Here is a 27,133-nt window from a genome sequence, read left to right as displayed (position 1 = left end):
CAATCCACCTTAGGCCAGAGGTGAACATGTTCAGCGGCCAATCTCCCTTCCTCCGGCAGCGCGTCGACAGACACACTAACCAATAGATACGCGCACTGATCATCCGGTTGTCCAATAGGAGCAGGTCTTCATGCCCGCAGCACAGAGGCGGCTCTGGATGCGCTGCCAGCTGTCCGGAAAATCACTCGGGATGGAAGATAAACACGCCGTCAGCCCCAGCAGGCAACAGGTTAGAAAACTGACGCTTTTATCTGAGGTAAGCGGAGGATTTAGGACAGACTTCAGCTACATTAAAATGCAGACGCTACATTTATGGAAACGATTCAAATGACTTTTCATACTAGTTTGGGGTTCTAGCGACTCGGAAAGCTGTTTTTATGGATAGACAACGGGCGGTAGATCACACCAGTGCGAGTAAAATTAATTCTGTCTGCTGATTTATTATTTTTAATTTTTTAAATGTATTTTAATGTGTTTCTAATCTTCCAGGGGCCTTCTGTCTCCAGTGGTTTAATCCCAGCTATGATGGGCCCAAGTCCGAGCCTCTGCTCGGCTGAACGAAACGCAGCTTTAATCGTCACACATCCAGGAATAAGCCGCGTCCCGTTTGTCGTCAGCTCCCGATAAACCTGGAAATATGGGAGGGGGCTCGTGCGCCAGCTGCAGCTGTGAATTTTAGGCCGCGCGGAAGGAGAAATCTACTTCATGTTTGGCGACACGAGCGCGCTATGAGACACCTGGATAGGTACTGACCGCAGCCTGACTCAGAGCGGAGCGGACTCGTGCTCGGGGACACACACGGGAGAACGGAAACATGAAGGAGAAGTCTAAAAATGCGGCCCGGACGCGACGGGAAAAGGAAAACAGTGAGTTTTATGAACTGGCCAAGCTGCTGCCGCTGCCCTCCGCCATCACCTCCCAGCTGGACAAAGCCTCCATCATCCGGCTGACAACAAGCTACCTGAAGATGAGAGTGGTGTTCCCTGAAGGTAGGCGCTACACACTAAGCAAGGGAGCACGAATGTAACTACATTATGAATAAGTTAGATACCTCTGTTTAAGATTCACATTTCTGAGAAATAAATGCGGTAAGCACTCATTCTTTTATCGCTTTAAATCGTGATTATTGTTTTTAAACCTTTAGCAAATAGAAATAACAAGAATAACATTTAATTTTAGCGGTGCGGCGTTTGCGTTCTTTCTTTTTGTAGGCGTATTTTTATTTAATGTTTTCTTTTCTAATAGATTTAAAAAAAATATATATATATACTTAAAATAAACATAATTTTCAAGTTTGTAATTTTTAATTTTTTATGTCCATTTTTTAAAGTAAATTGCACTTTCTGCTGGGAAACTGCTTTTTTCTTGTGTTTAAATTTAAACATGCGCCAGATAAACAGAACAAATTAATTTGCCATTATACTTTTATTTTAATACAAATTATAGTATATTTTTTAAACAGAAATATAGTTTATTTTTCAGAAATATAGTTTATTTTTTTTTGTCTTTACTTGGACTTTCAATGAATTCTAATGACGGTGAACTTTAAATATTCTGATCATGAAAAAATGGCATTTAGTCGAAATGCAGTCGGCAGCAGATGCGGACTCCCGTGTGGGTGATGTTGTTTCTCCCTGGGTACCCCCGCGGCCCCTAGCTGCAGATCAGCCGGATGAGCCTCCATCCTGCCTCACTGCTGCAGAGCCTGCTTATTAGTATGATGAGCACGTTCCGATTCCTCAACATATGGAGCTCCTTGTAAGAGTAACGGGGGTGATGTGCGTTAAAGGTGCAGCGATGAAGAATCTGGAGGGACAAATGAAACATGGACTTTGTCAGTTTGTTACAAACTGAGAGGCTTCAAACTGTTTCCATGACCCTGATACCTCTGCCGGGAAATTAGGCTCTATTAATCATAAGCAGAATCACAGTCAGAAGAGGGGAGACAGGCATGATTTTCTAAGGGGAGTGCATTCAGTACTATACTGTACTATCGGTAACCTCGTTATTATAAAGTCGGGGTGACAAAAGAAAAAAAGAAAAGAAAAGAAAAAAGAATCCAGCCGTGGGGTTCCCATGATTGTTGCCTCAGTGCAGTTTGACACAGATTCTCCAAATTCCTGAAGCTCTGCTGGAGGGATGAACATCACTGTCCCTCATTTGGTTTTGATGATGGTGATATAGAGCGCTCTCTAACATGCTGATCCAAGGATGGCTGAGATCTGGTGGCTGTGAAGACATCAGCATGTGACTCTTTTTCAGCCCCAAACCATCCAATGATCCCCCCTATCCCTATGGATGAAGGCCCTGTGACCCTGGAAGAATACAGTCCAGTCAGGTTAAAAATGATCTCTCAGAACTACTTTGTATTCATTTTCACACCTCTAATGCAACAAGTGGATGGTTACAAATGTCCCCCACAGGAGACCAGAGTCAGATCTCTCAGTGAGGATGGCTCACTCTTTCTATTCTGCTGAGATGAGGTCTCAGTATTTCCAAGGCCACATGTGCAGCACATGGCTGCGTGTTGCATGAATAAACTTTCAGGACGGTCTCACAGTCACTTCCATTCTGCACATCCTGCACGTGTGGAAGATGTCTGCCTGATGCCCAGCGCTGTGTGGCAAACACGAGCATGCCTGCAAGATCTGAGTGCGTGAAGGGACGGAGCAGGCAGCAGGCTGTTACTCTCCTGGTCTCCACATTAAATGAGCTGCGCTGTTTTAAAGGCCGGAGCTCTTCAGCCAGGCTTCTCCTATTTTACTCCGAGGACTCCCACATACAAGGAAGGAGCCCGAGCGTGAGAGGAGAGCCTGGAAGTTTTTTCTTTTAAGTTTATTTATTTAAAAAATTATTAATGTGACTTGAATGGGTCTCTTTTATTTATGGCACTGAGTGATAGCATAACCTTTGACCTCAGCTATGTTATCCATCTGGGTTAAATTACATGACACAACACATCACCGATATCCGCTCAAATGATGGAATTTTATGGTCCCATAAAAAAAAAAAAAAAAATCACCTTTCTTCATATTTATGCTATCTTTGCTAAAGGAAATGAATTGGTTTTCCTGTTTCATATTTTATATAATACTTAACTGTTTCCATTTAATTAGCATATGTATGGGTTTAAAAATAAAAGCGTCAAATAAAAGCATGTTCTAAGGATAATAACGCTCTCCCATTCTCCTCAACATGAGGCCCAGTATTTAAAGGCTCATATTATTTATTAGTTTTGTTGTTTGTTTACTTGACTCTGATTGGCTGATTTAACAGATGAATTCACTGCTACAAAAACTCTAGAAGTGCATTCTTGTTATCACTCTTACTACCATCCAGTAATTGTTGTAATAAATAACACTGAGGTTGGGCTTAAATATTTGTTTCTGACTGATTAATTGTTGAAATGTGTAACATGAAATCACTTCCTGATATGGGAACTATTTTTAATGCTCTCAGTGCCCGACGCTTATTTTAAATTAAAATATCTTGTTTTTTGTTTGTTTGTTTTCTTAAATTCGGTGACATGTCTTCAAAATCTTTTTGTTTTTTTTTTACCTAATTTGATTTGTCAGTACTTTGTATTTATAAAATATGGACTCAACACGGAGAATCAGAGCCGCGGTTGGAGGTCCTTACATTCAAAAAACAAGCGAGACAAATATATATATATATATTTATATATATATATATATATATTATAATATATATATATATATATATATATTATAGGTGACTTTTTCTTTGTTTTGTAGGAAACATGACACGGTTGAGTGTATGATCTAATGTCTTGATACTTTCGGGTATTATTGCCGATAAATCTGCCTCTTTTTGAAATGCTAGCCAAAAGAAACAACAACAACAAAGGGGAAACGGCCTGGAGGCTCTAATAATAAGAGATTCCCCACTCAAGCAAGTCCCGTTTAAAACAACTGTAAACAAACAAACAAACAAAAGTAAGTAAGCAGGACTCTGAGACAAACTTGGTTCCGAGTCGCGGTTTCATCCACAGGCTGAGCTCCAGGGCGCAGACCTGGAATAATCCCATGCTGACAGGCCTGTTTAACAGCCCGGGCTGCGGCGGAGTTGGCGCCTCGGTGATCGTTCCGTACACGGTGAAACAGTCGCTGCCCGCTGTGCACACTGACCTTAAACCGCGTTGTTACAGTGGCTTCCTGTACAACACGTCCTTCTGATCAAGAGCCACTAACCGTCTTTTAAATAAATCCGTAAATATTTCGTTTCGTTTCGTTTCTGGAGGCAGGCCTTTGGGTCCGTTTCTTGCGAAAAAATATTTGACATGGTTTTTAAATAGTTTTTGTTGTGTAAACCGCCGCTAATAATGGGATAAGAAGCCGCTTTCCCAAGCATTCAGTCACTGGAGCAGAGTCCGTCCATATGTTTCCTCACAGCGCGCTGAGCTCTGTTACTGTCAAACGCTGCAGTCGCCTAAATTAATTGAAAACCAGCTTTTTACTGTATTGCTCATGGAGTGGAAGTTGTGTTTCCTTTTTGGCACTTGGGTATTTGGGCTGTAATTTGATTGTGTCTTGTTATGCAACGCGAAGTCATATTGGCTCCACATGAAGCGGCGGAGGCGCGGTGCCTCTGATCGCTGCACGCGCCTGTTTACTCTGCAGAGCGGGATTTGCATTTAAATGCGCTCCGCTGCTGCTGCGAGGCTCCCGTTCACTCTGCCCGCTTCTGCGCTGAGGGTCCAGGGAGGCATTTCTCCTTACTACATGTAATAAAGTCAGCACCTTATTTTTTGCTTCGCTAATATTTATTTTTTTTTTTTTAGAGCTAACAGGCCACAAACTCGTGGGCCTTAACACTTGGACTTAAAACTGGAATGATTTTCGGTTCAGGAGCTTGTGCAGTCCAATGTCATTTCAGGGTATATAGATATATATAGATATATATATAATAGAAGAGATATATAAATATATATATATATAGATATATATATATATATATATAATATATATATTATATATATATATATATTACACACACACACAAACACACATGCGTGTGTGTGTCAGTAGAAGTCTGTTCTATTTGTTTTTAATATGCTTACTGTTACATGATGCACTGTTTTAAAAATGAAGTCCAGGGATCACAGGCTAATTGTGCAGATTTTGTTGTTACCTGTATTATCTCAGTAATACTACTGAAAGAAGGAGGAGTTGTGCTGTTTATATGGTACAGAGGCCAAGTATTTGATTTTCAGTTTAAAACAGGATGTTGTTGGTGAGGTTGCATTTTTCCCTCTCTGTGCTGACTTGTTTTGCAGGCCTGGGGAGGTCCTGGGGTCATGTTAGCCGCAGCAGCTCTCTGGATGGACTCGGCAGGAATTAGGCTCCCATCTCTTACAGGTACTCACCATAGTACTAATACTTTAAAAGCAACTGCATGTGTACTTCAAAGGGGATAATAATAATAATATTATTATTATTATTATTATTATTATTATTATTATTATTATTATTATTATTATTATTATTATTATTATCCCTTTGAAGTACACAAAGGGATAATAATAATTGAGCCAGACTATGGAGACTTTGGTGCTGGTGTAGGAGCTGCTGCCAATATGCCTCCTGCCGCCTTCATTCTGGTGCTTTCCCGAGTGAAATGAGCTGAACACATGGTGGTCACGCACAGAGCCTGCAGCCCCTCTCACAGCAGCAGTAACACAATGGAGCTGGGCTGCATGGCTGCAGGCTGCCCTTGAAACCCAGCAGAGGTTAGCTAGCCCCGATCAGGCATGCTAGTCACAGCTCCCATGTTTTCATGACAACATATGATTGCTGCTTTGAAAGAGAGTGCTGTGTGCTGACCAGTGCTGCCATATTCATGTTACTAATACCTACACATTTTTCTACTTATTTGCTATGCTAGTAGGTAAACTTCATTTAGCTGAACAGAACTGAATGGAGAAAATATTGGAAACAGCTTTTAAAATAATGTATTGCAAAATATAATAATATAAGGAATGGCTTTCCAAAAAGCAGTCCAAATGATTGCTTCCATCATGGCCATACAGTAGAATCAATACCTCTGTAAAAGCATTTTAACACAAAGTCAACAACTATATTGATTCTCATTGCACTGCATCGGTTTTGAGCTGCATGGGGACCTCATGGTGCTCAGGGTTAATGTACATGTGTAGAATTCAAAGCACGCTAGTCACCACTTTCAATCTGCACCATGCATTACCTTAGGTTCAGCCAAGCAAACACACACTCCACTTGCCACATAACAAGCTAACTAATGTAGACTGAAAGAAGAAAGAAGGCAGAGAGGCACTGAATACCTTTGTCATGAGTGTAAAGGAAGGCCTGTGTTTCCTACTTCCATGAAACAATCTTTGTCATTTGTGTCATGATGTGAAGCCACAGACAGCAAACAATTCAATTCAATTCAATTCAATTTTATTTATATAGCAGCCAAATCACACAAACTGTCGCCTCAAGGCGCTTTGTATTGTGGGTAAGACCCTACAATAATACAGAGAAAAACCCAACAGTCAAAACGGACCCCCTATGAGCAGCACTTGGTGGACAGTGGGAAGGAAAAACTCCCTTTTAACAGGAGAAAACCTCCAGCAGAACCAGGCTCAGGGAGGGGGGGTCGGTCATGCTGATGGGGGGCTGAGGGGAGAGAAAGACATGCTGTGGAAGAGAGCCAGAGATTAATATCAATTAATGATTAATGCAGAGTGGAGTATAAACAAGTAAATAAGGTGAATGAGAAGAAACAGTGCATTATGTGAACCCCCCCAGCAGACTAGGCCTATAGCAGCATAACTAAGCGATGGTTCAGGGTCACCTGGATCCAGCCCTAACTATAAGCTTTATCATAAAGGAAAGTTTTAAGGCCTAATCTTAAAAATAGAGAGGGTGTCTGTCTCCTGAATCCAAGCTGGAAGCTGGTTCCACAGAAGAGGCGCCTGAAAGCTGAAGGCTCTGCCTCCCATTCTACTCTTAAGTATCCTAGGAACACAAGTAAGCCAGCAGTCTGAGAGAGAAGTGCTCTGTTGGGGTGATATGGGGACTATGAGGTCTTTGAGATAAGATGGGGGCCTGATTATTCAAGCAAACAGGCAGCACTACAGCAAAATATGTTTGAAGACTCAAAGTAATTTGAAGAGAAGTTTCATCAAAATAAAGCAAATAGCTGAGTCTGGGATTTTCTGAGAAACTACATGCTTTATTTTCAGGTTTTTGCTTTTAATGCATTTCTTTCTTTAAAGTATTATTTTAAAGAAAGAAGTTTTAATAAGACTATAATGTGCAAGTTCATATAGAAAGGTTTTTTAAGGTGGTAACACTGATGTAGTTACAGAGAGAAGTGTCTTTGTAACTAATGTAACAACTGTTTTTTTCTTTCAGACGTTAGATGGCTTCATTTTTGTGGTCGCTCCAGATGGGAAAATCATTGTACATATCAGAAACAGCATCAGTCCACTTGGGCCTGTCGCAGGTTGGTTGACAAACCTAATGTGCCCCTCCTCCTCTGGGCCTGATGTGTCACAGTTGTGAGCTGAATGTTCATTTCAACAGGTAGAGTTGACAGGAAATAGCATCTATGAATAATCACCAGCAGACCATGATGAAATGACAGCTGTCCTCACAGCACACCAGCCTTACCACTCCCACTTTGTTCAAGGTAATCAGCCACCCAGGTATGCCATTCTGCATGTGACACAGACGCACAATGCAGCATAAATGACTTGAGTTTTTGCATGTTTTTATGTCTCTGCAGAGTATGAGATGGAGCGTTCCTTCTTTCTGAGAATGAAGTGTGTCCTTGCTAAAAGAAATGCCGGTCTTACCTGTGGAGGTTACAAGGTAGAGGGAGAGTGCTGCTCCACTGGTCTGAACACAGCGATCTGAACAATGCCCTCTTTAAATCTGAGAAAATAAAAACCTTATCAAAGCTAAAAACAGAGACCTTATGGAAAATAATATTTAGACACACTGAGGTCAGTTCAATTTTCTTTTATATAGCACCAAATCACAACAAACAGTCACCTCAAGGTGCTTTATATTGTGGGTAAAGACCCTACAATAATACAGAGAAAACCCAGCAGTCAAAATGACCCCCTATGAGCAGCACTTGGTGACAGTGGAAAGGAAAAACTCCCTTTTAACAGGAAGAAACCTCCAGCAGAACCAGGCTCAGGGAGGGGGGGGTCATCTGCTGAGAGGGGAGAGAGACAGAGATTAATAATAACTAATGTAAATACAGAGTGGGGTACAAACAGAGTAAAAAGAGGTGAATGAAAAGAAACAGTGCATCATGGGAACCCCCCAGCAGCCTAGCCCTACAAAGAAGGTCACAAAGAAGTGCAATTTTAAAGTCGTCCAAACAGATTCAAAATAAAGAGCTGGTACCTTTCATGTGCACTGCCCATAGGCGCCCACATAGGTGTTCTCGAAAGAATGATGACATTTTTCCATGTGCGAGATGTTACGTCCACTTTACATATAAATAGGCCCACTTTGTGATCAATAAAGAGTGAAGCAATAACCAGCTGTTTCTCCATTAAGTTCTGGAATATAACGTCTTGGAGAGCAGTTAGCATTTGGACTCCTTATTGTGCTTTCCAGCCCAAACACCCTGCAAGAAAGTCATCACCGAGGTGGCTCAGGGTTTCTGAGGACTGCCACAACACCGACCTGGCCAACAAGCCACGCAGTGGGGAAACACAGTACTGGAAGAGCCAGCCAGGACTGAACCTGAACAACAGCAACAAAAAGAAACAGGATTGGTCACTAGTGAATCAGTCACAAACTTTGTTGCTTTTTTGGACAAATGAAAAAAAAATCTAAACATAAAAATTTCTAAAATAAGTCACCAAATATGGACAGTTTACCCATGTCAAGTATGTGTAGTAAAACTGGGCTCAAAGACAGGCTACTTCCAAACAGCCAGCAGTGCAGCTGGTAACCACTGAAACAATATGTCATAAAGCAGTTGGGTTTACATATTCAGCTCTCACTGCAGGAACCTGCTAATGCAACTGTGGCTAATGCTGCCAGTCTTTTTTTTTGTCAGATTGTGCCTACTGTGAAACTTGTTCCTTCATTTTATCTTTTTTGAAACTCCTTCAATTATACATATGGCTGACATAGGGCTGACTTCAGCAGCAACACTGTTTGCTGTGCATCAGCCATGCCAACAAGCTGACAACGGTGCCAATGAAGTACAAGCATGTGTTAGTGCTTCATGGCACTGTTGTGAGAGCAAACAGCATTTACACCACGTTCTGTAGTTACTCACATATCGGCTGTTCAGTGAAAACACAACTTCGTGGTAAAGTCTTGGAGAAATGTGACTGTGGACACAGCAGTTACTGAGGAACCTCAGCTGTTGACCCTACTCACAGTCTGACAACAGATATTCTTCACTGATGGAGTTCTGCTGCGATATGGTTGAAAGCATGGTAACAACCATTAAATGGCTCCTGAGCTTAAAAGGTTTAATTAACTGCACTTGATATAAATCATCTGATTCCCGTGCTCGTGTTTTCTCTGTATGAACATGATAACATTTCAGCCAACATGCAGCCTTACTCTGATATAGCACTAAAGGGCTGCTGGAACATGTCTGGATTGATCTTTTTACCTTCTGTGTCCACCTGTGAACTCCTGGCCCAGGTGATCCATTGTAGTGGCTACCTGAAGATCCGGCAGTACAGCCTGGACATGTCTCCATTTGACGGCTGTTATCAGAACGTCGGGCTGGTGGCTGTCGGGCACTCGCTGCCGCCGAGCGCCGTCACTGAGATCAAACTGCACAGCAACATGTTCATGTTCAGAGCCAGTCTGGACATGAAACTAATTCCTCGACTCACGGTACGTTAACTTACAGCACAGAGGTCTGCAGCTGCCTGCTCACAGTGAATATGTGTGTGTGTATGGATGCAACTGTGTGGGTGTGACAGTATTTGCTTGATACATATTTTGGTGTGGGCTTGTATACATGCAGGAAGCCTGAATTACCCCTGAGAATGTGTGTGTGCAGTGCTTGTTTTAGTTATGTTGTGGGGACATAAATCTGCATATGTAGTGAAAATTCTTACAGTTTATGGTGAGGACCTAGTCCAGAGTTAGGGCTAGCACAGTTCTGGTTAAATCTGATGTTAAACTGTGTGCTCCAGGGTTGCAGAGCTGACAGGCTATGAGCCTCAGGATCTAATTGAGAAGACTCTCTATCATCATGTCCACAGCTGTGACTCCTTCCACCTCCGCTGTGCTCATCATTTGTGTGAGTTAGACACACACACACACACACACACACACACACCACACACACACACACACACACACAGACACACACACACTATGTCACGGTGTAATTTGTTATTGTGTTATATTATCAGTAATGTTACAGTACCAATGAACAGAAATTCCATAAATGCATTAATGGGGAATGGGGATCACCAGGTAACTTAACCCCACTAACTCCATGTCTTTGAAACTGTGGGTGGAAACTGGAGTACCTGCAGAGAACCACACAGACACACGGAGAACATGCAAACTCCACATAGATGGTAGATTGTAATCCACGACCTTCTTGCTGTGAGAAAACAATGCTAACCACCCCACCACTGTGCTGCCCCCTGTGCACAATAACACACAATTAAATACACACTGGTTTTTAGTTACACAATTATCTTCATTCAACTCAGTGCTATACTACTATGATTAGAACATGCTAATATAATTTGGTATATGCTATAATTTGTTTGAATTTTTCTCACAGTAATAACTTGCTCTTATTTTCTTTTGCCTCTTGGTCTTGCAGTGCTGGTCAAAGGTCAGGTCACTACAAAGTACTACCGTTTCTTGGCCAAACACGGCGGCTGGGTCTGGGTTCAGAGTTATGCAACCATTGTCCACAACAGCCGCTCATCCCGACCTCACTGCATCGTCAGTGTCAACTATGTTCTCACGTGAGTCTCTGCTGCAACTCCTAAACATCCATCTGTGATACATCTGACCAACATACTGATACGCTGAAGGTTTGCTGGACAAAAAATACCAATTAAAAACATTAAGGCTATATCTGATGTTGCTGCCATTAATTTCCCAAAGATCACACAAAAACCAATTGGTAGGCCACAATATCATCCACTGATGTCATGTGGTATGTTAGTATGAAGATGTATGAAAAATAGATAGAGCTAAGGGATGGTCAACTCAACTGGAAAAGACATCAGTGAACTGTGGTTGGCAGCACATATTTAATGACTGTGATGCTCATGAATTAGTATAAGAAAAAGGACACCTGTTCCTCAGCTGACTGAGATTGTCATCTCAGTACATTTTCAGTCAGTCAGCAAGTCAGTGTGTCAGTGAGTCAGTCAGTGTGTCAGTGAGTCAGTCAGTCAGTCAGTGTGTCAGTCAGCAAGAACAGTCAGTCAGTCAGTGTGTCAGTCTGTCAGTGTGTCAGTGAGTCAGTCAGTCAGTCAGTGTGTCAGTCAGCAAGAACAGTCAGTCAGTCAGTGTGTCAGTCTGTCAGTGTGTCAGTGAGTCTGTCAGTGTGTCAGTGAGTCAGTCAGTGTGTCAGTCAGTCAGTCAATGTGTCAGTCAGCAAGAACAGTCAGTCAGTGTGTCAGTCAGTCAGTGTGTCAGTCAGTGTGTCTGTCAGTCAGTCAGTCAGCAAGAACAGTCAGTCAGTCAGTCAGTGTGTCAGTCAGCAAGAACAGTCAGTCAGTCAGTGTGTCAGTCAGTGAGTCAGTCAGTCAGTCAGTGTGTCAGTCAGCAAGAACAGTCTGTCAGTCAGTGTGTCAGTCAGTCAGTCAGTCAGTCAGTCAGTGTGTCAGTCAGCAAGAACAGTCAGTCAGTCAGTGTGTCAGTCAGTGTGTCTGTCAGTCAGTCAGTCAGTGTGTCAGTCAGCAAGAACAGTCAGTCAGTGAGTCAGTGTGTCAGTCAGCAAGAACAGTCAGTCAGTCAGTCAGTCAGTGTGTCAGTCAGCAAGAACAGTCAGTCAGTCAGTCAGTCAGTCAGTGAGTCAGTGTGTCAGTCAGCAAGAACAGTCAGTCAGTCAGTCAGTCAGTCAGTGAGTCAGTGTGTCAGTCAGCAAGAACAGTGAATCACCAGTTAACCTAACATGTATGTCTTTGGGAGGAAGCTGAAGTACCTTGCTGTGAGGCCACAGTGCTAACCATTAAACCACTGCACACAAATATGGTGTCTTACTACTCTGAGCACTCAAAGCACACCTTTGTGGCTTGTACCATGTCAAAAAACCTGACCCCTACAGTGTCAGGATCTGGAGGATCGGTTATGCTGTGGAAGGCATCTTATTGGCATTGTAACCCACTTGCCACCTTAGAGGGCAGGATCAGTGCAGATTATTACACAGTTTATGTATCCTGTAAGGAAGAATACGATTTCTGTACTGTTAGGAGTGCTCTCTTCCAGGATGACAAGACGCGACTGATTCTGTTTCACTATATCTCAGTCTAATGTACACCTATAGGACACATGGAAGACAGTGCTCTCCAGTCAGAAAATAAAGTGCGTTACTGTACCTTTAAGTGTACAACAACTTGTCACTACCTACCATGACACTCTTTAAAGTACCTTTGTACACTGGTTTTATGGTACCTTGTTTCTCAGACTGAAGCATCATTAAACCAGTAAACAGTAGGAATATCTGCTGGAAGACTTCCAGAGTTAGGGAATCAGTGCCAAAGAGAACTGAAGCTGTTCTGGTGACACTGTGGCTCAAAGCTCGCTAAAACACTTAATGTCACTTGTTTCTTTCCTTTAATTTCTCTCACTCCTGACCACATCCTTTCACACACAAACACTCCGCTGTGCTGCTCATACCATATCATACCTATCAGGACTCATTCTGATGCATTCTAACAATATAACAAATTAGTTTAAGGTGAATTTTGTTTTTGTAAGAACAGAGATTTAAATGTCTGCATTATGTGAATAGATTTTTTTTGAACATGCAGAAAAATGATCTGTTATGCTAAAACTAATAAAGATGACAGGCTGTCCCAGAAATGACATCATAAATAGCTACAGTACACTGCACAGTTTGGGAGGCTGGCATTACCTCAGTGGCCTCTGAGCTTTCTGAAATCGAAGCATCTCCAAAAGGACAGAGAGAACAGAGACTGTGCACGGGTCAAAGTTTAGCTGTCTGCAGCGGTCAGGGAATGCAAACAAGAAGAGATGAATTGTGCTCTATTTTTCTACTCAGTCTCTACTGAAAGTAATAATTAAAGAGAGTGTCTCCTCTGTATGTAGCTGAAACACCTGGTGGTGATGGTCCTTATTCTGTTGTTTGGAATAACCTGCATTAAAGCCTTAACTTCCACTTGTGCTCCTGTAATGTATTATATGTATTATTTTTTAAAGTACTTAATTACTCCCTGGAGAAAGTAATTTGTTACACTACTCACTGCATTCCTTTTCTGTGACTTCCTGGCATGTTCTGAAATGCATTGTGACAACTTGTTTAACGATATAAAGCAGGGGTTACAGTCCCACCCATCTGTTCTAGTACAAGTCTAAATCTATTCTAGTCCACTTTGTATCCAAGGTAACATCTTACTCTGTGGTAAAGAGCTCCACTGTTGTCCAAAAACTATTGCACACACATCAGGGTAACACGGCTCAGTGTTGTAGACATATTTCCACGTAGCAGGTGGTGTAAAATGACAGATGTGTCTTTGAATACCTGCTGCAGGTCCGGGGCAGTGAGCTGCCTCACAAATCTGCTGTGCTGTCTTTCTGTGCTTTGATAAGATAATGAGTATTGGTGCTGGAGATTTATACAAACAGTTGCTGTGAAGCAATTAACTGGAGGTTAATTGGAAATCTGACATATGTTTGTTAAAGCCTGGTTTTCAGAATCTGACAGCCTATCAGGAGTTTGTCCCTGTCAGTTTTTTATTTATGATTGTGAGATTGAAACAAAGGATTTCTTTCTTTCTTCTTCTGCTTCTGATGGCAGACACATTCCTGTGCTATCAGCTTTCTTGTGTGCTAGTTATGTCAGAATGTCTGAGTCTTTTGTTGCTCAGTTTGCTAAGTGTGCTTATACGTCGGCTGTTACCTGCAGCCAACACTTTGTGTCCTGACACAGTTTATCTAAGACTGGCGGCGTGTAAAGAGAAGCAGCTGAACTAAGGCTTACATTTGCTGGCTCTTTATCCTGGACACCAGTTCAGAAACATCCTCCTTTCCAACAAAATTAAACTGTAATCACTGCTGAGATTCTACCTACGTGAGCCACGCTCTTTATCAGTAAATGAAAGATATCATTTATTTGCCCGAGTATTCTTTCAGCTATGATGCATGCATTTCACAGATATACAAGAGAGCACATGAATGAATACACCCTATAAAACCCTCCATTAAGCAGCATGACTAACTACATTCACAAGAAAAGAACAGCTTGACACACATTTGCTCCACCTCCTACATCAAATCCACAGCAGCTTTCTCTTTATGGCCTTTTAATTGATATCTTGTAAATTTGATGAGCATTTATGGCCTCAAGCTTGCTGTGAAGGGAATGAAACCTCATAAGCCTCACTCCTCCTCCTGTCCTTCTTTTAATATATTTTTGCTGTGGAATGAAGTGATGGTGGAAATGAGGCTGACTGCTTTTTTTTTTTCTTTTTCTTCACGTAACACACAACAAAAGAGAGAGATAAGCAGGAGGGAGGCTTTTGTGGAGCGTTCAGTTATCAGGAGCAGAGCTGGTTTACCCAGTAGCTTTGGTGTATACAGCCATGGGTAACACAGGTGATGGTGCAGGTGAGGGTGCTTCACCTGCATGTGAACTCCCACTGTGTATTTAGCTCTGATAACCTCTGCATCTAATACCACAGCCTGACAGTAATTTAGGAATCCTTTGAATGGCTGTAACCACGTTTTTTTTCACGGGACTCTCACAGCAGTTCTGCTGTCTGATAAATCAGTGTGTTTACACACACTCGTCAGCACTGTTTAAGTGACCACAGTGGTAGCAGTTCTGTACACTACCACCCAGTGTGACTTCACAAACATGAGAACTGAACAAAATGTTGTTGCCTAAGCTTGTAAAAATCAAAGATCTTACCTGGTTTAAAGCTAGGACGTGTCTGGGATGTCAGGCCTATGCTCCACATTTCCATCATCTTCTGCTCAGTAAATGTGACATTTTAGGATTCTCCTCCTACTGTGACATGCCTGTATGTCTGAATTCGTGTTTGCGTGCAGAGACTGAGACGGAGGACAGATCACTGTTTGTCTCAAGTAAACTGTGTGTAGGTTTTCTGTTGTCTCAAACTTGATTCATCATCCATGTTGAGAACACTTTAGTGAGAAATCAATTCCCATTTCCCAGTAGTGGGACATGCAAGCTTGCCCTATGGGTCTGATTTAGCCAGATATAACCTTTAATCTCCCATTGTATTTGATTGGACAGCTTTGCCTCTGTGGAGTGTTTGTTGAAGGCCTTGCTGCAATCCCTCTAGTAAAACAAGCATTCCAAATGCTGCGACAGTCCTCTCAGCACCACCAGCCCCTCCCAGCAGTCACACACACAAACACCATCACTCTACAAGCTAGCCCTCTTGAGCACCATGATGACTCTCTAATTGCTAAACAGATATTGAGTTTTTGCACCCAGAGAAAAGCCAAAAACTCAGGTACACATGAACTCTTTGCATTCTTTAATAAACAGCATTTACATGAAATGGAAAACACTCCTTGTGTAACCATCATCACCATATGAAATCTATAGCAAAACATCAACAAGTGTTCATTTGCACCTCTGGGCATTTCTTCTTGTGTGTCTTTAGGGAGACAGAATATAAAGGTCTCCAGCTTTCTCTGGACCAGGCCACGTCCAAGGCCTCTTTCCCTTACAGCAGCAGCAGCACAAGCAGCCTCACGGACAACTGCAGAACACCCAAGAGCAGAGTATCACGGCCCAAGACCAAAGCCAGGCTCTCGCCATACATCCAGGTGAGGAGTTCAAGTCTCGCTGGACTATTGTTTAGCTTCAGATCTCTTACATTTTGTGAGACTGAGATGTGAACACATGATAGTGTGGTCTCAAACGTAGCTGAGACAAATGTTTATGTAGTGCTTCCTGGTAGGAAGGTGGAAATTTAGCATTGTCGCTCTCTTTCTGGCTAATTTTGAGGAGGCAGCATACGACAGTGAATTAGATAGAACCTGATTGATTTTTAGATTTTCAAAAGAATTTATTTTAGTAGGAGCATTGCTTATGTGTTTAATTTGAATGTCATTGTATTTTGGGGCTTTTAATGTTTTCTTGGAACTGTTTTTTTCCAGGGTAGAGTCATACATCACATACATAAAGCACTGAAAACTGCACAATTACCACATCGGTACTGACATTAAGAAAAATATGGAGGATAGGACATAGACCAAAAAATTCAATTCAGTTAAAATGTATTTATATTTATATAGCACCAAATCACGACAAACAGTTGCCTCAAGGCACTGACTGACACACTGACTCACTGACTCACTGTTTCCCAAAACTCAGCTGATAGTTCTGTGTTTAAGTCCTTGGCCCAAGTTTCCTGTACAGAAACTGAAGATACTGAAATATAAAAATAGTCAACAAACTCTGATATTAAGTGTATGGAGCCCAGAGAGAGTGCCGAGAGGGTAACTAGTTGAAGCAGTTTCATAACTGGATAACTCCTCCCTGACAGTTTCTGATTTAGAGGTAGTGAAAAAACTGCGAGTTTGGAAGACTATATTTGGTATGGAGTTGTGAAAATGAGCCAAGCTATTTGTCAGTGTACAGATCTGCCAGAGTCGCAATGCCTTTACCTCTCCAGGCCTCAAACACTCCATCGAGCTGACTGGGCTTAAAAGAATGATTATGGTAAATTGGAGACTCTAGGACTCTAGGAACCTTGTAGGCAGATTTTATCTGAGACAATATTCAGAGAAAATTCCTTAATGTAAAATTTCATTGCACTGATTAGGATAGAATCACATTTTTTTAAGAATTACCTCTTTATATTTAAGGTAGGCTTTGGAAGACACAATTCTAGGCAAACTCACATTTTAATAGCATCTACTCTACAGTGGTTACGGAAAGTATTCAGACCCCTTTAAATTTTTCACTCTTTGTTTCATTGCAGCCATTTGCTAAAATCAAAAAGTTCATTTTATTTCTCATTAATGTTCACTCAGCACCCCATCATGACAGAAAAAACAGAAATGTAGAAATTTTTGCAAATGTATTAAAAAAGAAAAACTGAAATATCACATGGTCATAAGTATTCAGACCCTTTGCTGTGACACTCATATTTAACTCACATGCTGTCCGTTTCTTCTGATCCTCCTTGAGATGGTTCTACTCCTTCATTGGAGTCCAGCTGTGTTTAATTAAACTGATTGGACTTGATTAGGAAAGGCACACACCTGTCTATATAAGACCTCACAGCTCACAGTGCATGTCAGAGCAAATGAGAATCATGAGGTCGAAGGAAGGAGCTCAGAGACAGAATTGTGGCACAGATCTGACCAAGGTTTCAAAGAAATTTCTGCAGCACTCGAGGTTCCTCAGAGCACAGTGGCCTCCATAATCCTTAAATGGAAGAAGTTTGGGACGACCAGAACTCTTGCTAGACCTGGCCGTCCAGCCAAACTGAGCAATCGTGGGAGAAGAGCCTTGGTGAGAGAGGTAAAGAAGAACCCAAAGATCACCGTGGCTGAGCTCCAGAGATGCAGCAGGGAGATGGGAGAAAGTTCCACACAGTCAGCTATCACTGCAGCCCTCCACCAGTCGGGGCTTCATGGCAGAGTGGCCCGACAGAAGCCTCTCCTCAGTGCAGACATGTGAAACCCCGCATAGAGTTTGCCAAAAAACACACGAAGGACTCCCAGACTATGAGAAATAAGATTCTCTGGTCTGATGAGACAAAGATTGAACTTTTTGGAGTTAATTCTAAGCGGTATGTGTGGAGAAAACCAGGCACTGCTCATCACCTGCCCAATACAATCCAAACAGTGAAACATGGTGGTGGCAGCATCATGCTGTGGGGGTGTTTTTCAGCTGCAGGGACAGGACGACTGGTTGCAATTGAAGGAAAGATGAAGACCATGACCCTAAGCACACAGCTAAAATAACAAAGGAGTGTCTTCAGAACAACTCTGTGACCATTCTTGACTGGCCCAGCCAGAGCCCTGACCTAAACCCAACTGAGCATCTCTGGAGAGACCTGAAAATGGCCGTCCACCAACGTTCACCATCCAACCTGAGGGACTGGAGAGGATCTGCAAGGAAGGATGGCAGAGGATCCCCAAATCCAGGTGTGGAAAACTTGTTGCATTATTCCCAAGAAGACTCATGGCTGTACGAGCTCAAAAGGGTGCTTCTACTTAATACTGAGCAACAGGTCAGAATACTTCTGACCATGTGATATTTCAGTTTTCTTGTGTAGCCCCTTAACTGGCAAGGGCCCGGTGACGGGCCGTTTGTAGTCCCTTTATATGGCAGGCTAGACCCTCCCATTTTTATTGACACGTCATTCGGCCAATCATGTAACTGGCTGCACCAAATCACCTGACAAAGCTACGTGACGCCCTCTGAGTATTATTGGCTCTGGGAAACCCATTTCTTAACATTATTGGCCGAATGAGGTGTCAGTCAAAATGGGCGGGTCTAGCCTGCCATATAAATGCACTTCATTCGGCCCGCGGACCAGACGCAGCCGATTAATAGGCTATGAAATGGGTTTTTCAGAGCCAATAATAACCAGAAGGCGTTATGTAGTTTTTGTCAGGTGATTTTTTTGCTGCCAGTTAAGGGGTTAATAAATTTGCAAAAATTTCTACATTTCTGTTTTTTTTTTTTATCTGTCAAGATGGGGTGCTGAGTGTACATTAATGAGAAATTCCCCCAATTGTAGCCAAAAATATAACTAAAGTAGTCTCTGGAGCTTGAAAAAAAGGCGACTGGACTACTGTGACCTAGATGATTGAGAACCTACACAGACATATAACTAAAGTAATTCATGTAGCTCAGTAAGCTGGGGACAGAGACCATTGGTTCACACAGAGAGACCAAATGGTCATCAGCATATAGAGTCCCATGGGTCTTTATACTGCTCACTATGATGCCCCTGATGTAAGACTGGGTTCTAACACCTATAGCTAAGGGCTCAAGTGCAGTGTTGAAAAGCAAAGGGGACAGTGGGTCACCCTGACAGACCCCGTGTTGTATCTTGTATGATCGAGATTTGTCCCCATTAGTGAGGACTGAAGATTTTGGGTTTGCATACAAAATTCTAACCCATTCCAGGAATTTATCCCCAAAGCTGAATCTCTTTAGAGATCCTACATATCAAACTCCTTGTGGGCATCTAAAGATAATATTGCTGCCCCCTCACTGTTGTTGTGATCGACATATAAAATATTTAATATTTTCCGGATGTTCCAAAAGGAATGACTACCTGGGATAAATCTGGTCTGATCTGGATGAATAATTGTTTGTACATTTTTGGCCAATCGGGATGCTAGCAGTTTTGTAATCCCCTGATGGTCACCAGTTTTGGGTAAATTATCTGACCCAATTAACTCTGGGATAAGATTAGAAATGAAATCCACTGGCCTCCCTTTTTTCTCATCTTCTGGAATACCACAAACATTTACTTTATTGCGCCTGGATATTCCCTCAAGGTCTAACAACTTAGATCGCATCTTCCTTTTCTCCTGCCTTTTGACATTTCGCTTAATCCTCATAATTGGAGGGGAAGACGAAATGTCAAAAAAGTAACTTAAACGGCCAAATTGTGTGTTATTTTTGACATCAATTCACGGACTGGAAGTAGGGGGCGGGGCCGGACATTAATTAGACATTAATGGCTGTATATCGAGTTATTTTGAGGGAAGAATAAATTTACACTGTTATATAAGCTGCACACAGACTACATTGCGTCAAAGTGTCATTTTGTCAGTGTTGTCCCATGAAAAGATATACTTAAATATATGCAGACATGTGAGGGGTGTACTCACTTTTGTGATACACTGTATGCTTAGAACCAAGTGTTTCCTGTTTTATTTTTGTTTTTTTAAGTGATGGTATTGATGGTGACATTAAAACAATGCATGCAGAGTATTATTACTTTAAAGGAATTTATTGAAATTCTGACTGAAATTGAGTATTTGACATTAGCTTATTTTGGTAGATACAGGATAAAAATGTTATAATCGAACATCCAGAATCAGCAGTTGCAATCTTTCTACCCCCCCACACCCCCCCACCCATTTCTTGCTGCAGTATTCTAGCTTCCAGACAGAGCAATCAGAATCTGGACAGGATAGTCCATGGGGCAGCAGCCCCCTCACAGACTCAGCCTCCCCTCAGCTGCTGGAGCAGACTGAAGGAGTGGATGCCTCCTGTGTGTACAGGCAGTTCTCAGATCCTCGCACACTTTGCTACAGCCTCACACCAGAGGACCAGCATCACATCACCAGCAACAGCCACACACACTTTCGTGTACATGGTCAAGGTCAGGGTTGCGAGCGGGGTCGATGTGAGGCGGGTCGATATTTTTTAGGAGCTCCTCCACCAGGCAGGGAGACATGGTGGGACACTGCCCGCTCCATTATACCTCTGAGCAAGAGCTCCTTGGAGACCTATGAAGGATATGACAGCAGCATGCCACACATCACAGCCGTACACACCTACCACGGTAAGGCCTAAGACCATTTTGCCTTTAGAGATGGAACTGTGTGATATTTGGCCTGTACAAGGTGATTTCATCTGTAAAGATTTCAGTTTCCAAATATGTGTTCTGCTTTTTTTCACTGTGTAAGAGGATAAATACTATAGATACCACGATTGCACAATAAGGAATGTAGTTGTGTGAAAAACTAAGTACAACCTTTGATCAATAAGGGTTCAGCTGCAAGAATGACCTTAGGGTAAATATGCTGCAATCAGACATAATATGACCTCAAGGCCATCAGAAGAGAACTGTGTGCAAGAAGGATGCACAGATAAAGCAGGAAAGTCACCTACTCACTTTGTAGAAGCTGAAATGAGAGGCAACACAGCCTTATATGAAAGAAACTTCATATTTATAGACATCATAGATTCAAAAGGGGGGCTGCAAAAGGTCTCAAGCACCAAAGTCAAATTCCATGCCAGACTTAACCACAAGCTTCAGCCAGTGGAACACTTTCCCAAAACGCATGGTAACAGGATTTGCACCTGGCGCCACCCCCGTCAAAGCAAATATGACAAGCAGATATAGCTGCCAAATAAACTTTGATTGTATAAAGGAAACAGCCTTATCTCACAGCAGGAGCTGTGAGATAAGGCTGTTAAAGGTCTTCTGCAGGAATGCCAAAAGATCCTGGCACCATTGCTCAAACTCACCAATTATAGGCATACAAACTTCTAGTGCAGGGGTATTCAAATAAAATTTAAAGAGGTCCAGTCAGACAAAGTTTCATGAGGCCAAGGTCCGGAAGTCCAACTATTTAATGTAATATATATATAGTTAGTTTTCAGTTAGTTAGTTTTATATTTGGTTTCATGCTTAGTTTTAGTTTAGTTTTCGTCAGTTTTAGTTTTTCATTCTTTGTCAGGTGCAGAGTGACTATTGTGTAATAACTCGACAAAAGATACCATTTAAAAACATTCAACAACCAACTGTTCACAAAATAGCAGCATTATGTGTTTAATGTGTGTAATATTAAGGAAACACGTGAACATCAACAAGGAGAAACAAAGAAAAACATGAACTCCAAAACTGTATAAACTCTACAACAAACTTCAGCGTCAGTGCAGAACATCAGAACATCAGAACACAGCGAATGTTGGACAAAAACAAACTGAACTCTTTGAAGGAATCAAAGCTCAAATCCAGGTTCTGTTTTGGAGCTGCTCGGAGAGCTAGCTTTGCGGCCTCTGTACACAATGTGTAGCTGGATTGTGTATGTTAATTACCTTGCGATCATGTGCTGGTGTTTTATATGCGGTGCCGGCTAATGAAAATGTTTTTTTCAGTTTCACTTTTCATTATTTTGTTCGTTTTCGTTAACTATAATAACCTTGTTTGTTACAAAGTTTACCAGCCAGCAGGAACCAGCTTGGTGGTATCACGTGGTATAGCCAAACTCGCATGCAATTGGTCAGTGGGTTTCCTTGGACGCTTCACTACTACCGTAAGGACTGTAAAAGCTGCGCCGGTAAACCCGAAAGCGCTCAACAAGATTTTAATTAAGTGGTTATTTCTGTTTTGGTATTAGGTTCGGGTCCGCTTGAGACATCATTTCGGTCCGGATCTGGACCGAGGTCCACCTATTGGTGGTGTCTGCTCTAGTGGATGAAGCCTTAGTGCTTTAGATCATTTAGGTTACACCTTTGAATGCAGACCTTAAAAACTGCCTGTGATCCAGGTGCTTAGCTACATGAAAGTAAACATCTGTTAGACTGATTGTTGTAAACCAATCTTCTGGGCCAACTTCCTTCAAAAGTTGTCTTGTGTTAGTGTTAGCATATTGAACTTGTATGCTCACAGTAATTTTTTTTAATATTCGCAGGTTGAGAATAAGTTTTGCCCATTTTTTTGGAACAACAAAATATGGGCTGTACCAACCTTTGTTGGCCTCTGCTCTTTTCTTTAGCAGTATGTTTATTTCCTCCCTTAGTACTGCCACCACCTTGCCTCCCACAATAATGTTTGCTACTGAGAGGAAACAAGGTGGCCTGGCCCGAAACTGTGACCGGTAACCTTTAGCAATGGTTCTCACCACCCACAGAGAGGGGGCACATGTAAGCCACCAAGGGAGGTGAGCAGCTAGCCAGCTGACATGCAGCGCTGTAGATGACGGGTTGTTGCCCCTACTTTGTCTGCGTGGAAAGGTATTACCTGACTGACCTGGTTTATTTGGCCTGCAGACTGAAGATTTGCAGCTGCTTGAGAACAATATGGAGTCTTTATTGATTGTAACATGGGAACATGTACAGTAATACAGTTTGTTGGTGGAACCATCATTGGAGCACAACAATGACAGGTGGTGTGAACAGTTAATGTGGTCACTTGAACATTTAATACACCCAAACTGTGAGACAGCAAAAGTAAATTTTTGCATACTGGGGTATTGTGTTTGGAAGACTGTGTTAGGAAAGTGGAACACCTTCTAGGACTGACAGCCTGAACAGAAATAGGTGGCACCTCTTGGGAGGCAACAGATGAAAGGTCTCCCTGCTGTCGGAGTCCTTCTCCACTCAATCCCACAGCTAGCTTGGAGGACTGATGGATAGATACAGTAAGGTATGGTGGTTTTTGATCATAATTGCTTCTGGGACTAGGAAAAAGGCTGTGAACCATAACAGTTTCTGAAGAGAGGGCCACTCCACCTGGAGCTTCTCCCCTGCATGGCAAAACAGGGGTCAAAAAAGACATCCTTTCTTGGCTAGCTGGTGCAGCAGTGATGGCGCACTGGGCCAACGACAGGCTCTCCTGCTCATCATTATTGTCATCCTGGTGAGGGGCTAGGTCAGGCTGTAGCTGGCCTCCCATGGTTCTGTCTTATACTTGGCTAACCCATCAACATATTCCATGTGGTCAGCCCAGCTAGTTGTGGTGACAGAAATGATATCAAATACTCCTCAACTTCAGATGAAACTGGGTCCCTTGGCTTGGAGAAAAGAGGAGAGGAGTGGGTTACAGTATGCCATGCAACAGGAGTTTTTCCCAGTACTTTCTCCACAAATATGACCTCTCTTTCCAGGGTTGATCACCAAAGCTGGCAACAAAATGAACAAGCTTTGGGTTGAGTCAGCAATCTCCTAGCATGGACAATCCCCAGGTAGACGGGGCACACCTCATACCTGGTCCTTGTAATGCAAAGAGAAATTGCATCCCTGAGGACAAGGGTGAAAAGAAGATTTCATCTTTGCTTTATTTTGATTTGGTATTCATAACAAAACTCAAAGCAAAAGATATTTCACAGAAAACACAAAATTATTGCTCCGTGGGCAGCCTACACACAGTAAATAGTAATGGACTAGTTCTTATATAGTGCTTTTCTACTCTGTGCACTCAAAGTGCTTTATACGACACATTTGGATTCACACAAGCAATTGTTTCCCCATCAAAGTAGAAAGAACATCTATACATTTGCACACACGTTCACACTACGATGAAAATATCAGGAGCAACTTGGGGTTCAGTATCTTGCCCAAGGATACTTTGGCATGCAGACTGGAGCAGCCCGCTCCGACATGATCTGCTGTACCTCCTGAGTCACAGCCGCCCCACATCAGCTGAGCAGTGGTGGCTAACACCAATAGGGGAAGTTAAGCTAACCTCAAGTTGGCAGACAACAGATACAACTGGCAGTAGCTTGCCAGCCCGACTTGGTAGAGGTGTTCTTAGCTAGCAGAAGAGCGTAAGAACTGAGGGATGATTGTGATGACAGAGGCGGGGCCTGGTATGTCATCACAGGTCATCTGCCTTAAAGGAACAAATAGAGGTGTCTTCAGCCAGGACACATGGGGACATGGAATTCCACATAGTGTGTGTTGTACTGAGTGAATCAACTGAAAGGGAACTTTTCTTATCACATGACTGTATCATAGGTCTGAATAGTTTTAGTGTTGGATGTAAGACTACAGGTGTTGATTGGTAGTGGTCTCAGTCCTTGACAGTCACTACAGTAAACAGCTTCATTATGTGTTGCCAGATTTCATTTATTTATTTTAAGGTCCTGACAGATTTCAGTGGAACCCTTGGAAGAATACAGCAACCTTTAATAAAAAAAACTAATTTTTATTCATGTTTCCTCTGCACTGTTGTCACTGCATCCCCTTGTAGGTAGGAGCCACTGGGAGGAGGATAGCGTGGTCAGCTCACCAGATGGAGGCTCAGCCAGTGACTCAGGGGACCGGCACCGAGCTGATCACTATCGCTGCAGCCCACAGGAGCCCAGCAAGATTGAAACGCTGATCCAAACCACGCAGCAGATAATCAAGGAAGAAGAAAGTCGATTGCAGCTACGCAAAGGCCCCCAGGACACCACACTGGGGCCAGCAAATCGGCTGCCCAAGGGACCTGAGCCGTGCTTTATGCCTGAGTATACTCAAGGGCCTCTGCCTTTACAGACCATGTTGTGTCGAGGTTTGAGTCAGGTAATCAGCCCCACACCTAGCCCAGACCCTCAATCCAAGCTCAGCAGTCCAGGTTCTGAGTGTCTCAATAAGCCCAAAGACTACCTCCAGACAGAACTGCCCCCCTTTTCTTTGCAATTACATGCTTTTGGTCGGCCGGGGGCATGCTCAGGCTCCCCAACGCCAGCCCCAGCCCTCTATCCCTCCCACACACACCCGCGGCCCTACTTGGACAAGCATTCAGCATATTCCCTAACAGGCTACGCTCTAGAGCACCTGTATGATTCAGAGAACCTCCGGAGCTACTGCACCTCCACCAGCACCGGCCCCACGCACTACGATCACTTCCGCATACCAGCAGAGCAGACCACGGGACGCAAAGGCACCTCTGTCATTATTACTAATGGAAGTTAACACTTATCTGACACACAGTAGAGAGCCATTTTTATCCAGTAGTCAGTTTTTCCATGATACCAATGAATTCTGTTAAATCTCATTTGGTTGCTTTCTAAAATGTCATATTTTAAAAAGGGAACTCCTGGCTCACAGAGTTGAAACACCGCCTGTTTAGTTAATGCCAGTTTGTTGCAGACTTTGATACAAATTATTTGCTTTTCTCTGGTCCAAAATCAGGTTCACAATTTAGAGTTAAAAGATATTCTGAGCTTATCTGAACACCAACAAACTAGACCTACAAAATGAGGCCGTGAGCCGTTCATGAGCAGTGATCTGAATCTGCTTATATCCACTGGAGTATCAGACATATTTACACACAGGCTTACATCCATGGTCAAATTGCAGTACAGTTAGATTTAATGCAGTCTGAACCCAACCCTTGACTTGAATCCCAACTTGGTTCAGGCACAAGAAACCAAGTGGGCCTGTAATCTCTGTCTGGATAGAAAATGGATGGAGTAGTTTTCCTTTTGATTTTGCTTTAGCATCACATCCTGTTTCTGTCTCAGTTTCATTTGTTCGTATGGTGTTATTGAACTGTGTAGCCTTTTGCACTATCAGAGATAGAATTCATGTCCTCCTTGTTTTTAATGCCACTGGTGAGGAGATGTCACAGGGCTAGGTTGGGTCAGTGATGCAGGGGAGACTTGGAGCAAAGACTCATCTGAAACTTCACAGATTAATATGCAAAGCCATTCTCTACATGGTTGTTTTCCACTCACTTTGTGCTCACTTGAAGGAATTTAATGCCTGTCGTGTTCACATGTTGAATTTGATTGTCCAGTGAGGACAGTGGACACATGTTTGACTGGGTGACACAGGATCATAGTGGAGGGAAAATATTTGAGTTGCAAACACTAAAGTCTGCCTGAATGGATGCACAGGACACGTGGAATCTTTTCCCACTCGTATTTCCTCCAGTGTTGAGTGATTTCAGGATGATTTATGGAGGTGACCATATGCAATTTGTTTGGATGCCAGGTCAGTCAGCTAAATTGCATCATTCACTTTGTGGATCCCTGAAGCAACTGTTGCTGCAATTACTGTTATGTGGACATATTTGCACAACAAGATTCAAGTTTGGTTATTTGCGTCCTCTTCGGTCCTAAGATGAACCTATATTTATACCAGTTTGATTTTTTGGTTTTTGTTTAGTCAGAGCCTGAAATGTGCTTAATTTCTTAATGTTATTTATAGTGTACTGTAAATATGCTCCAAAAAAGAAGATCTCATCACATTTAAGCACATTGGCAAAAACAATATTTATTATATAAATGTTTGTTTGAGTTTGAAATATAGCTGCAATCAGATCCAGTCTAACTGCGTGTATATTCAGTGTGTTTTTGACTGAAGCAAATGGTAAAAGAAGGTCAAATAAAAACTGTTTCACAAACATGGATCATGTTTTGGTTTTTCTTTTGTTTACATGTCTTTGGGATATGGTACTATAAGCACAGCATATCCCAAAGAAATAGACAACCATTCAGGGAATAAATCAGTTCCTTTAAATTCAGACATGCACAGTAGTGTTTCC

General features: G+C 42.4%; 1 protein-coding gene across 1 annotated transcript; it reads left to right on the top strand.

Annotated features, from left to right (window-relative positions):
* The first annotated feature begins 814 nt into the window (after positions 1-814).
* LOC115776882 (single-minded homolog 1-A-like) lies at positions 815-26,844 on the top strand. The gene is given in 14 exon segments (XM_030724673.1): positions 815-989; positions 5,297-5,350; positions 5,353-5,378; positions 7,398-7,442; positions 7,444-7,488; positions 7,569-7,674; positions 7,771-7,856; positions 9,669-9,850; positions 9,852-9,866; positions 10,172-10,278; positions 10,819-10,966; positions 15,830-15,995; positions 20,299-20,713; positions 24,851-26,844. Coding segments are annotated over 14 exon segments (2,277 nt in total). The 3' UTR covers positions 25,558-26,844.
* Positions 26,845-27,133: the final 289 nt, after the last annotated feature.

The sequence above is a fragment of the Archocentrus centrarchus genome, unplaced genomic scaffold (assembly GCF_007364275.1).
Source record: "Archocentrus centrarchus isolate MPI-CPG fArcCen1 unplaced genomic scaffold, fArcCen1 scaffold_40_ctg1, whole genome shotgun sequence".
Taxonomy (NCBI): Eukaryota; Metazoa; Chordata; class Actinopteri; order Cichliformes; family Cichlidae; genus Archocentrus; species Archocentrus centrarchus.
This window is presented reverse-complemented; position numbering and strand designations above follow the sequence as displayed.